The sequence below is a fragment of the Mycteria americana genome, chromosome Z (assembly GCF_035582795.1).
Source record: "Mycteria americana isolate JAX WOST 10 ecotype Jacksonville Zoo and Gardens chromosome Z, USCA_MyAme_1.0, whole genome shotgun sequence".
Taxonomy (NCBI): domain Eukaryota; kingdom Metazoa; phylum Chordata; class Aves; order Ciconiiformes; family Ciconiidae; genus Mycteria; species Mycteria americana.
Genome location: NC_134396.1, coordinates 75,649,544 through 75,663,480, shown reverse-complemented (window position 1 = coordinate 75,663,480; position 13,937 = coordinate 75,649,544). Strand labels below are relative to the sequence as shown.

General features: G+C 38.1%; 1 protein-coding gene across 14 annotated transcripts in view; it reads left to right on the top strand.

The window, feature by feature from the left end:
* The window catches only part of MEF2C (myocyte enhancer factor 2C), a 141,549-nt gene that overhangs the window by 107,608 nt on the left and 20,004 nt on the right, over positions 1 to 13,937 (top strand). For 11 of the 14 annotated variants that reach the window (XM_075526945.1, XM_075526955.1, XM_075526951.1 and 8 more), the window contains 2 exons: positions 3,346 to 3,532; positions 4,685 to 4,732. In XM_075526945.1, coding sequence (XP_075383060.1) covers positions 3,346 to 3,532; positions 4,685 to 4,732 — 235 coding nt within the window. The remainder of the gene's footprint in view (positions 1 to 3,345; positions 3,533 to 4,684; positions 4,733 to 13,937) is intronic. The other 3 variants (XM_075526948.1, XM_075526956.1, XM_075526952.1) reach the window with 1 other exon arrangement.

The window sequence follows — 13,937 nt, the reverse complement described above, 5'->3', positions numbered from 1 at the left end:
ATATTACGCAAGTGCATCATAAGCTTTAATGTCCATCAGGCCTAGCTGGAATAGATATGCCCCGTGACTTACCACCAAGAATGACTAGGGAATCTGCAGCAGGTTGCAGTTCTTGGTGAAGGACATATAAGACTGTAACAAAATTTGGGCAACCAGAGCAAAACCATAGCTAGAGACTTACTGTTTAATACTGGTGCTTATCCAGATAAACTTCTCTCTCTAACCTTTGACTACTGAGGAGAAGAAATAAAAACCACTATATTCCAGATATAGTGTGTATTGTGCTGCAAAGCAGAGAATAAACTGACTTTGCCCTGATAAACTTGCCTATGAAGTACTCTGTAAATAGATGTAAGTATATCCAGACAGTAAAATTGTGAAAATGACACCATTACTACAGAAATTAAGAAAATAATTTGCTTAACTAGTTCAAAAAATATTTTTAAAATGTCAAAAGGAAAGCTAAGTATCTGTTTCAGCAATGTTTATATGTTTCAGTGATGACTAGTGAGACTGGCAGCCGCAAGAGCAACCAAGACTGGAGCTCTTTTGTGCTGTACTAATGTAGAAAAAGAAGACTGCAGCCCTTGAAGGGTTTGGTTTGTACATGGAAGAAATACAGAGCATAATGATGAAAGTAGACGAGCCTCTTGAGGATTGGCAAGACCTTCAGATTTGTGTTTGTACCCATGTTTTACTTTAGATAGCTCAGCAGAGGTTGAGATTAGGAAAATAAGTTGAGAAAATAGAGACAATATTGGTGTCACTGGCTGTCTACTCAGCCTCAGAGGGCAGATTTCACAGATCTTGTGACAGAGGTGAAGAAGACACTGTGCAAAGTGCTCCCCAGCAGGTGACACTCAATCTGACATGGGCTGGCACTCAAGCAGGCAGGATCATGTGCTCGAAGCCACCAGGCAGAGAGATCTCCACCACAGCCCTGAATGTTGCAGTAACAAGAGACTCTATGTTGGCTTATTGATGTCTCACATCAGGCTGGAGGTGGAGCTAAGACGTCTATCCTCATGTGAATTCACTAGCTAAAACCTTTTGAAGAGGCAGAAACCAGCAGCAGCAGCTGGCTTTGAGCTCCAGGAGTGGCCATGCACTTCTGACTTAGATGGGATTTGGGAACCTCTTGAGTCCTTCTGTGGCCAGTGGAGAGAATGTCTTGCTTCAAAGCATACCTTCAGGCTCATAAAATGTTTCAGGTTATGCTATGTGAACCTATTTCCAAGGAGCCTAGACCTCAGTTGTGACATACACTGGTACTCCTTGTGCTACGTACTTTGTAAATTTTCCTTTGGAAGACAAGCTGCACATGCCGCTAGTGAGCTGGACGTCAACTGTAAAAACATCTGCAGGCAAAAAAAGGTTGCTCCTGAAAGAAATAAAGAACATACTTCAGCAATTACATTTTTCATCACGTAATCATTTATTCTCTTTTTTCTATTTGTGAGACACAAACATTAGTATGTTTCAGGATCCCTACACAGACCCAGCAGCACGTGTAGTTTTGCTCCTTACCCACTGAATGCATAGATTCCCAAGACAACTCTCCTCCCCTTCCCACCTCTACTTAAACGGATCAACTCTATAGAAAATATGGCCCTTGGGGTGCACTTCAGCTTTTTGGCAAAGGGACGAGTCCCAGCGTGCAGCCCCAGCTGGGGAGCAATGCCAGTAGGTCCATCCTCTCAAGTGCCCTACCTGATCTCATCCATTATGCTATGGCCATCTCTCACAAACCCAGGCCACAGACTACGTAGAGGGTTTCAGAGCTAAACTAACACCTTGAAATAAGTCCCAAGGCATTTGTGTAATGTATCCTTCACATCATACCCTGAACTAAAATCTTGCTGTGTGTTTCAGTGGTTAAGCAAAATGATTCCTCTATATTTAGAGCAGAATTATGTCTGCCCCTAGAAAGAGGAGCAGACAAAAAAAAAAAACTTAAGGGATAACCGTAATTTGATGGCCAGTGCTGTAATATGCAGGGCACAGCCAACAGCTCTGGCCAGCCAGAGGAGAGACATGTGGGTGGCACAAGGTCAGGGCGCCTCTGTTGCCTGACACAGCAGATTATGTGGCGGCTCTCAACATACTCCCTCTAGGTCCTTGAAGACTTACCGGTACTCTCAGCTGCCAAGAACAAAATTAAAATCTGTGATTTCCTCCTCCGAAGATGTTACAAGGCTGGTTTAAATAATTTTTTTGATGGGTTTAGACTCTTGAAGCTTATAAGATTTTTAAATGGCAAATTAAGGGGTACTTCATTTGCAATGAGGTATTTGAATATCTAAAATGCTGTCAGATAATTCTGAAAAAATTTTATTTCCGTTCACAAAGACAAGAAATTAATTATTTTTAAAACAGGTAAATTAAATATGTAATTCTAATGTATTTGAATGCCACCAGAGTCATAAATTTTAGAGAAATTCAGGCAACTGCCACTCCAGAAAACCCCAAACAATAAACCCACCAACCAACCAAGAAAACCTGAGTTGGGCTTTCTAAGAGCATAATGAGAATCAGGTACTGCATCTCCTCACACCCTCTGTCAGAGTGTCCATAATTGGTTCTTTTTTGAAAGGGATTCTTGCAAAGGAAAGTGGGTCAGGAGAGGATCCTGCCTTAAAGTATGAAAACAGTATATTGAAAAGGCATCACCAAACACCATCACCTCCCCAAAAAACCCCAAAAAATCACAAAGAAGCCAAAGACTGGTGTACATATAAAGTTCTTGTATTTGCTGCCTGTCCCTGAGTAGAACTTTATTTCTTTTAAGCCCCTCCAAGCTAAGGTAGAAACTTTAAAAAAAGTAATTTACTGTGTTGGTGCCTTCAACGTGATTTGGATCATTCTGGTTGCTAAAGCAACATAAGCTGAAATTAAAGCTTTTCCTTTTGCATTCCACACCTTCTAATTTTTCTCCATGCAATGAAGTCATCATAATCATGTACTTTTGATCTTGCAGTCATCTGTGACACTAGATTAAGATATCACAAGTGAACAATTACGACTTCACGGAATGAAAGAAAAAGAAAATTAAGCCTCATAAAGCAGGGTTTTGTTTTAAACAAAAAAAAGTGAAAAAATCTTTCCTGTTCTTACAAAGTAAATGTGCAAGCTGCATTAAAGGAAGATGGAATCATGATTTGAAAAATCATATTTAAAAGCCTTGGTAACTATTGAAACTCTTCTCTTGACTCTTGGGCAGGGGGCAAGCATAAATATTTTAACCACCAACTACAAAATATTTGAACTAAATATAGAGTAACTGTACTTGAAGGCTGTTGTGCTTCTGTACTATTCTCGTCTTTGTTTCCCTTTTTGCTTGTACAGGCTGTTCCACCACCAAACTTTGAGATGCCAGTTTCTATCCCAGTGTCCAACCACAACAGTTTGGTATACAGTAACCCAGTCAGCTCGCTGGGAAACCCCAACCTTTTGCCGCTGGCTCATCCTTCTTTGCAAAGAAATAGCATGTCTCCTGGCGTGACACATCGGCCTCCAAGTGCAGGTAACACAGGTAGGCTCTGTTCAATCCCATCCCTTTAAATGCTCTTTTATCAGCTGCTTGTATGCCTTAGGTCACTTTAAACTGTACTCTGAGAAACAAGAACTCTGTTCTTACCGGTCATAGCTGTTTGTCCAAAATTGCTGTGTTGAAAAATCAAAAGAGCCAAAGGGGTTTCTATTCCCAATTTAGAAAATAAAAAAAAAGTTCTAGAAAAAGCTGAATATTGACTAAGACTAAAGGAAATCAATAAAGGATGAAAGGGCAGACAATTTGCTGTTTCATAAAAAGGCAGCTTGTCTACTTAATTCATGCAAGAACTCACTATACCATAAAGCTTAAGGGGGCAGGCGAGAAAACGTAGCCAACGCAAACAAGTTGAAGCAAGTAAAATAGGGCAGTCGTTACTTAAGTCATCCGTCTAGAGGCTATACACAGAATTTATTATTATTTATGCATTCACAGGTTCCTTGATGGATAAATGTCAGTTGAGCTCTGTACTTGAGTGCCTTGTATAGTAAGAGGCTGTGCTTTGCTCTGGTGATGATGAGGGCTCACCTCTGAATAGGATAAATGGGGATTAAGTTCATTCAATCTGTCTGGCTGAAGCAACATCAAGATCCTTAAGTATACCGGGTTCAAAGAACCATTTGAGGTCCCCAAGTGCAAAGAGGAGTTTTAAAAATCCTTAGAGTGAATGTCTATGAAAGGCTGAGGACATTAAAATGAAAAGCCATGTAAATACATATTATAGCTTATGAGTTACATTCTCGTACAGGAACTTTCAGTCTCTTCCTCCCAATTCTGTGTGGAAGCCTTTGCTTTTCTGACTACTATTGAACTAAAGATTGTTTTCAAATGAAGGACTACTATACATAACTTTCAAATATAAATTATTCTTCATATACTGTGGAAGTATCAAAATAAAATAACAAAATGTTGTGTACTACATATTTTGTTTGTCCTTGAAACGCAAGTATCTTGTATGGGTAACATTAAACATTACAATTTTATGACTATGGGTCTGATCTGATGCCTGTTCAAGTCAGAGGAAAACAGTGGTGGGCACTGAAGCAGGCCGTTTGAAGTTAGAGAAAATGTTTTGAATGTTTGCCTGTTATAATTTATCGTGCTCATTTGTAGTATTTCATTTCAACCCCCTAGGTGGCCTGATGGGTGGGGACCTCACAACCGGTGCAGGCACCAGTGCAGGTAAAGAGAAAAGAATTTATATTTATTTTTCTAAGTGAACAAAGGACTTCCTTCAAAGGCTGAGTCCTAAAATAGCTCCGTACTGGAGGTGGGATATTAGAAAGTGATCGGCATCGGTTTATTTCCCCCAGCTGGGGGGTGCGGAGTTGATATTTGTGCTTCTCTTGTTAGTAGGAAGAGGCTTGTTTTCAGCAATGTCAAAAATCTTGCACCTCAACAAATTCCACGGATACAAATGTCTGTTTTCTTTCACATTAGCCTTTCCGCAAAAACTTTTGGGTCCATTGCATAGCCCTGTTCAAGCAAAACTCCTCCTGAGGCCAGTGTCAGAAACCCTGATCCTTTTTAAGTCACAGGGAGTTTTTCCATTTACTTTAGTGGAATTGGGGTTTCATTTTATGAATTTAAGCTTGAGTAAAGATTTCGATATTGAGTCTTTCATTAAACTTCAATCTACTGAGCACAGATTTGATTTCAAGCCCCTGCTTTAAGACCATTGCTAGTCAGCAAAATCTGTTAGCATTTACTTAAATAATCAGTAATTAACTTAAGCTTAGTTTTATGTATTTACTTAAGTGCTTTAGTACACAACAGGGAAAGGATTTTCAAAATACCCATGCAGAGAAAAAGATTAGCCCCTTTAGTCCTGCTCCCACAGAACTAATGAGAACTGTACTTGCTAAGGTCTGTGTTATCAAAGCAATGTTGTCAGAGTAGTCCCCTTTGCTCAGTAAACTGAGTGGTTTGTTAGCAATGTCAGCAATGTTGCATTATTACAAATACGGATTACAAAAGACAATGGCAAGATTACTGTTTCAGTTTGAGAAGTAAACACATATGTTCGAAGAAAATAAGCTGAGTGGTAAAACATGGAGCACATCCAATTTAACTGGGTTAACTGCTCTGAGAAAGAACTGTATGGAAAAATGGTTGGAAGATCCATTTTGTGCACTGTAAACCAAGGCTGATAGATATGCCGATCCTGACGTTGTCTCACAAAATTACTTATAAAGAAATTCTGGATATAGTGATCTTTCCTTTCTTGGCTCTTCTCAGCCTGCGTTAGATCACCCCCCTTTTATCTCCACACATAGATGAGTCACAGATGTTTGCGTGATGCATTTGTAGTAAAATTGAAACTGCACAGCATTGTATCAGAAAGGCACTTTAAACGCATGCTGAAGCTTTGAGGGGTCATTTTGTATTAATTTAGGAGTAGGGAAGGCAGACCACGGGAACTTAGCTATTAGTCTCCTTTGTTCTCAAAAAAAGAAAGCATGATAGAAAATTACGGTTTTGTTAATTATCTTTTGTTAGCCTGTGAAACACAGCTAAAGAAAGATTCATTCTGGCGATGTTCGCACTTCATCTCACTTTAACCTCATGTATAGTAGAAACTTCAGGAACGGCAACGGAGGGACTCGGGTAGGAAATTGATTGCCCTATTAAGGGGCTCCCTCTACTGACTTCTTGAGAAATATCATTGTCTCTTTACTGGCTTCCCTGTTCCTTTAAAAAGACGCTGGAAAGCAATTAGTAAAGAAGGCAATGTTTTCTTCTAAAAGGCACACATACCAAAATAAAAGTTCCTCTACATATGCATTTGGCTTAATATTCCTTGTGCTTAATAAAATCTGTATATCAATATGCCAGCTGAAAATTTATATTCTCTCTAAATACATTTTTTCCTTGGAAATATATTAAAAGCATATATAAGCGTAGGAAGAGGAATAGCTTGATTATTTACTCACAAATTAACAACTTGTATTTCCTGGGCACAGTGTTATGCATTAAGCTCTCAAGCAATGTAACTTTGGAGTAGGCAATTGATTTGAGGGGCATATATATGAGGGGCATTGCTAGGAATGCGTCATAAATTTTTAATCATGTGAATAGTCTTTGTTCTTTATCTAGCAATAAGAGCTTTAAACACCATTAAAGAAGTGTTTTCTAAATCTCTTAAATGCAGAGCAGTAGGAAGAATTTGATACAAGGCTGAAGGAAGATGAAAAGGTCACTATAAGGTCGAATCCTCTGTCTTAGTTGCATCATTCCACAATGGCACTATTTTGGACAGTCCTCTTTCTTTAGGGTGCAGAAGAATAAACATCAAAAGTTCTCTTTGTTCATCATTCTTCACAAGAAACAGAGACCTCTGTGTTTTTTTCTATTTGGCATCTTAGAAACTGGTAGCATGATCATGTGGTTTAATCTGTTGAGGTTCATATTTCTGGCCAAATTAGAACATTATGAATTTGCATTTTTCTGCAGTGTCCAAAAATAGCATATATTCAAAATAACATACTCCAGGAAGAAGAGTCTAAAGAGTTTCATTTCTGCCATTATAAAATGAAACTACTTTTGATTGCTAACACCAGGCCTCAGTTTCTGCACTACTTTACTTTAACAAATTACATTATAACAAATTACATTATAACTGCAATATCAGAAATGGAAAAAGATTAGTTAAGCCTGTGTTTTGAGAAGTATGTTATTTTGTTGGTTTGGATTATTTCAAGTAATAACCCTGAAATCATCCACAATTTACCTTGGGAGTCAACCCAAGACATAAATAGAACTTTAAAAAGCTGACTATTTCTTTATTACCCTACACGACTAAATACCGTCAGCGGTATTTTTAAGTTAAACCAAGGTTATCTCAGGTTTGTTAAAGTAAATTTGTTCTTAGCCAAACACTGATTGAATAGTTTCTGTCATGTGATAGTAGCAACTGCCAACAAAATTGGAGTGAACTTCACATTTAGTATAGTTGCTAAATTATAAATACAGCAATGTCTTTGGCACTATCCTCTCAAACCAGAGGCTTTTGATTGAAAGAGAGAACAGGAACTTTTTGGACCCAGGTCTGTATGGTCTAAAACCATTCTAGCTTACCCCATAAGTTATACGAAAACTAAGTGACATGTTACCTGTTTACATAATAGACCATGTGAAGTTCTTTTAATTTTTAGGGACCACAGTCTTTAAAAAAACCACTTAACAGCAACTTGACCAGAAATAAATAATGTCTATGAAGTTTTAGTACTGTAAATTATCTGAACTCAAGTTTTATTCAATGGCTCAATATTTATGTTGAAAGCCTGATAAAAGATTAAAACTTCAAAAACATTTCAATAGTTTTAAAATCAAAACACAACAGTACTTCTTTGCATCTGTACTTTAAACTTTGGATTTTCAAACTGAGTTATGTTTTTAGATTGAGTTAAATTTTTCATTTTTTATATGGTTTTCAGATTATGACATTTTCTATTTTATAATTAAGTTTTCTTTTGAATGGAATAAGCCCATTTAAATCAACACAATTTCTTTATGTTTTAAACCACTATGAATAATAAAATCGAAGGAAAAATTCAATCTCAAGTTTTAAATCCAGGATGGGTATAATAAAAAATATACTTGCTTTAATTGTTTATTCACTTCCTGTAACTTGTTTATTTCACTATTTGATTTTTTTACTGCCTTCATCTTAACATTAATATTCAACTAAAGGAGCAAGTTGCTCAAAAGTACTTGGGACTCTACAAATGCTGTCAGAAGGGCTAAGTGCTTGTTCTTTTCAAATCAAGCATCCTCAAACTACCTTTAAAACTGTTCTTTAAAATAATTAGAAACTGAAAAGATCAGTAGTGCATTTTGAAAAATTCACCCCATGTCTTTTTAATAACTGAATCCCGTATTTACCTATAAATCAGCAGCTACTCATTTCCTTCTGGAAATTAACCACAAGCTAACAGTTGCTTCTCATCTTCTGAGGGCTGAGGTCCTGGATCTGCCAGCCAATATCATAATTTGCTAGTGCTTTCCTGCTCCTTTTTATTTTCTTGGTCATGTACTGACTGTGGGTGAATGTATTATATATTTGACTAGTATTTCAAGCCACATGGGAATATATGTAGTAGTAGGGGGGGGGGGTAATTTATAAGCCCTCAGGGTAGAGGCAATCTGGATTGCATCTTCTCAAAAAAGAGTGATTTACTTAAAAGAAGCAATCTGCACAAATAAGCCTACAAGCAGTACCAAAAATAGGCAAGGATTTCAAAAACACCTAGTTGCATTAGTGCCTTTTGAAACTATAAATACATATAAGCAAACTAATACTAAAAACAAAAAATTAAAAAATTAAAAGGTTACATAAATATTCTCCACTGTGCCCTAAAATCATGCTTGGCATAGTCAAGAGAAGATAATTCTTAGGCTACAAGTGTGGAATATGTTAAATAAACAAGTGAGTTTAGAACAATGATTCCCAAACCACAGTTTATGGGCAACCTGTTAGGAGTGGGTTTGCCAGGGAGAGCATGGTAAGTCGTTGCCCTTCCCTTATTACTCGATGAGTGCAGTCGCCCACAGACCTCTGATCCAAAGATTGGGCAAGATGTGGTACAAAAGTATAGTAAACAATAGTTCCTGTCCGAGGAAGTTTACAGTCCAAAAGAAAGAACATGCAGTCATTCATAACAGAGTTCGTGATGCAATAGTGGCAAATCCAAACAATAAGAAATCATAAATTGGCAGGTTGGCTTAAAACCATGGAGGGGGATAAGAAATGAAAAACACAACAGCTTTCCTTTTCTTTTCTCTTTTTCCACTCACATTATGCCATTAAGTGTTCCTTTTCCAAACTTTCCTCCATATAAGGAGGATATACACTTTTTTTTCCCATGTTTTAAGGGAAGTACCTACAGGTAGGAGATTTGTGATAAAGCAGGAAGAACACTAGAACTTGCTTGACAGCTCTAATACATAGTATGAAGGAAACAGTCTATGTAACAGTATCTGAATGTCATATCTATATACACAGTCAACAAAGGCCTTTCCAAAATTAAGTCCTGTTTCTGCCCTAAGCAACTGACCTGTTTTATACAGCTTATTTGGACCCTTTTCATATAGGTAAAAAATCACATCAGTGAAGCTTTGAGAATAAGTTTGAAAGGATAGATGATGCTGTCCATGTAAAAATCAAAAAAATCTTGCAACGGGTGTCATGCAAAGGTTGGATGCGTGTATTTTCAGCTGGCTCATGTGACCTCTTACCAATGAAGAGCTCCACGTAAGCTCATTCTGAGTAGACCTCAATGAAAATCTGTGAAAATTTGGCCTTTATTAGGTTTCCATCAGTTGTGTTAGTGTTGACTTAGTAATTTATTTAGTTATTCTCTGGCTCATCATCTCCCTAATCAGCAGTGTCTCAATATTTGTATTTATAAAGAGACAGCTTGAAAGGATTGAAAGGGAGAAAGCCCTAAGTTCACATGTGATGAACAATTAAGTGAGTTATACAAATTGTGGTTCTTTGTAAGTGGGATTTTAAAGACAGGCGTGATTGACTTCTTTTCCTTTATGACAGCAATTTCAAATGTTCCTCAGGAATAATTTGGATTCTTTAGATAAAATCCTTTTTCTAGTGAAGTCTGTGGGTATTTTATGCTTTACTTCAGTGAGACAGGGATTTAATTCGGTTTTTTTGTCTGTGCATTCTTGCTCATTAAGACACCACACTGTCTTCTGTTGCACACTGCAATCCATATTCTTGTTCAAATTCAGAAAATATAAGAAGGCATTGCAAATTAGCAAACATCTGGATTTCATGCCTGTCCTGAGTCCTGAAAGAGATAGTTGATGCCTCCTGGATTTGGAATGCAGCAATGACTTTGCTCTGAGAAAGAAAGCAAGAAATGCATTTAACCTCTTGAAGCTGGGACTCTAGCCACACATGGAAGCTCCTGGCAGTATTAAGTTAATGTGACCTCTGCCCTTTAACTTTTAACATGATTCCCCAATTAAGATATTTGATCCACAGATTCCATTTGTTTTCCAGATCTCTTGCAAGCTCATTTTTTCCTTTGATAACAGTTGGAACAGTCTCCCAGAAATAAAAGCCAGAGAGACAGGGGTGGCTTAGTTACTGATCTTTTCTTTGCAACTGCTTAAATTTCAGAACAAATCTAACTAGTATTATCTACGTGCAAAACACTTTCCTTTCCTGTGTATATCTGTTCTAATAACACTGGTAAGTTAAAAATATAAGTATATATCATTTGTGTTTAATATATTGAGTCCTGAAACTTTCCTGACATTGAGTATTCAGTTATGCATTCTTCATTTTTCAATAATTGTGCATTTAACAAAAATCAACCATTTAACTTTAGCTGCATGTTTATGAAAAAAAATGTTAACAGTTATTTCTAAAATTTCTTTGGGGAAGCAAGAAAGTACATTTTCAAATAATGTGTTCTGTTTGTAATTGGAATTACTTCTTGTTTTGAAATATTTTTCATTAAAAAAGCATTTTTCCCTAAAATGATAATTGGTTTGAAACACCCAAAAAAGGAAATCATTTGTCATCAGCAAATAATTTGTTAAAAGCAGAGGATTTGTCAAAGGCTCTCACTCAGGCAGTCAGGAGGAGAAATAAGTCTTCTATCTTTCCCAGGCTCATATCTTTTTCCTATATATCTCAGAAAAGGTTATATTTTTCAGTAATGTAGTTTTCCCTCTGACATAAGTCAGGTTTTTTTCCTTTCTTCTGACTCTAGAACAGCTCATATAGAAAAATAAAAAATACTGTTTGTTTTTTGCATAAACAGGACTAGAATGGAGCATCTTTTCAGGTAGCATACAAGATAAAGGAAGATATATGCTCCTAAAATGCATTATTTAATTACTTTACTGAAATAATAATTAATTTATAATCACAGCAGACCCGCTTAGTCCTGAAAACATATTTTGGAGAGGGGGTTATCTCAGATAGGTGCGGTCCAGATATGATTTGTGCATCCTGCACACATTAAGAGATCAGGCTTGTGCCACTTACTGCAAGATTTTTGGAAAAGCTGTTATGCAACCTGAATTTCAGATAAGCACCACCGAAAGCCACCCTCAATTTTTGGTGTTGACCTCTCCTAATAGACTAAACCTTGGTGTGGAAGATTACTGCATTCCTAGTGCAGAGCGTGGACTAACCTTTGCAAAAGTGAACTGTGAGTGAGGAGGGAGCACGACGCAAGGTTGGGAACATTGCACTGTGCCTGCTCCTCATGGTAGCAGCTACTGCACCAGTGGCAGGGGCAGGGTAGCTGTTTTACCGTGGTAAGCCACTTTTAAGTGACTGTCTGATCCCTAACATTTTGTTTGGGCCTTAAAAAATTTACAACACACAGGAATATGGTTCTGATGCTCACTGTGCAGTGCCCACGTGTTTGAACTACAGAAGTGTAATATTCATAAAGCACAAAACTGAAGACCACTGTGTAATTTTCTTAAGTTATTTTTCTCAATAATTACAAGTTAGTTACTGTGCTGATTAGGTGACGCTTCAAGCCAAACAACTTGAAATATATGGGTTTTGAGATGGGCATAGCTATTGATAAATAACCATGTTAGAACAAAATAGTGTTGTGGAAGTGGAAATAAATGAATCAATACAATCAGAAGTAAAGATGTAGGAAAGATAGTGTTTCTGCATTAAAGCTATATGCTCTGACATTCCTGAAATGAGGTGCCATTAAAAATTATGAAAGCAAATAGTAAGATGCTATGATCAGACAATATAAGAACATAAGCATACTGACAGTAGTAACTGTACTGCAAAATTAAAAAAACACAAACAGGACCTGGATCATCTATTGCTCTGTTTCTTTGCTGAGCAAAAAAGGGAGGAATAAGGATGATCATCCTTGAAGAAGGAAGAGCACTCCCCCTTCTCTCAGTGTATAATTTGCAACAGACCCTCACTGCCTATGTGATATACCCCTATTCCAAAGGTGGCAAGGAGGGAGTTCAGAGATATGCTGAAATATCTGCCTGCAGCTTGGAAAACCTAATTGCAATAAGAAGTATTTTAAAGGGTTGCTCACAGTTCCCTGTGTGGGTAGCCACAGGCTAATTCTGTAGACAGTCAGGTGCCACCTTTACATTTATTTTATTAAGGGGTGAACTCCTGGACTAAAGTAGGAGAAAACTTAGTGCAAGAACTGCTTTAGAAACATTTAAATACAGATCTTATTATAGCCACAAAACATAACCGCAGTGTTGGTGATCAGGTTAGTTTACCATGTACTTAGTTATGCACTTGACTAAGCACTAAAGTATTTGCATGAAGTGTAATGGTCTGTGATACAGAGGTCAGGTTTCTGTACTCATGGTCTTTCATTCTACATCTAAACAAACTCATCTATTTCTCCATTTGGCTGAAAAAGCGTCTCAGATTTCTAACCTCCTAGATTCATGGCATGTCCTTAGATTTCCAGAAATGCGTTTTGCAATGTGTTCTGCATTGTCAAGTGGCCAAAGAGCCACTTCTGTACTTTCAGCTTCTGCCTGAGAAGCATCATCTCTGTCCTGAAGGAAGTCTGAGCCCAGTTGCTGCAGTATGGGACACACATGCCCTTTTTCAGCAATAGTCGTGTGCACCTGCAAATACTCCACATGGAGTAGATTGCAAGGATGTTCCAAATTTTATATGGCACTAGCCGAAGGGTTAGAAATAATTTTGACTACTTCATCCATGTAAACAGTTCATGAAGGTAGCTGACAGTACTCGACATGAAGATTTGAAGAAGACAACTTGGGTTTTAATTCTTTTATGATGAGGAACTTGCTGCCAGGACACCCTGGGGGCTGGGGACCCAGAAGAGCAGAGTCTTCCTGGGGGTAGCAGGGCAGGGCTTCTCAGCCAGGACCCATCCCACTGCCCCAGCCAGGGAGCAGGGCAGGCGAGGGGGCAGCCGGGGGCAGACCCAGTCCCAGGCATCAGACGGCTCCATGGGGATGGGGACGGGGATGGGCCAGGATGCCAGCCCATGGGTGGGGGTCTGGATCAGGCCCGGTGAGGGGCACCATAAGATTGGTCAGAGGACTGTTAATGACACTGTTAATGACACGAGATTTAGCAGTAGGACCCATACTGTCTCAGTATGTAGGATTGGAGCCTAAGTACCTGAACCAGCCCAGGGACGTAGCAAAACTGAAAAATGTGAGCCACAGAACAGAGAATTCACTTTCTTCATGATATACTACAAATATAAGCAGATCATACACACAGTTTTCCTTGGGAAATTTGATGAGGCCATTTACCTCCGCTGCAGTAGAAGCAGTGGAGATTTGCCTGGTTTCCAAAATGAGATCTCACCAACACCCAGAATCATGAAATGGGACGCACAGTGTAACCTTTAGCTTTGTGCAG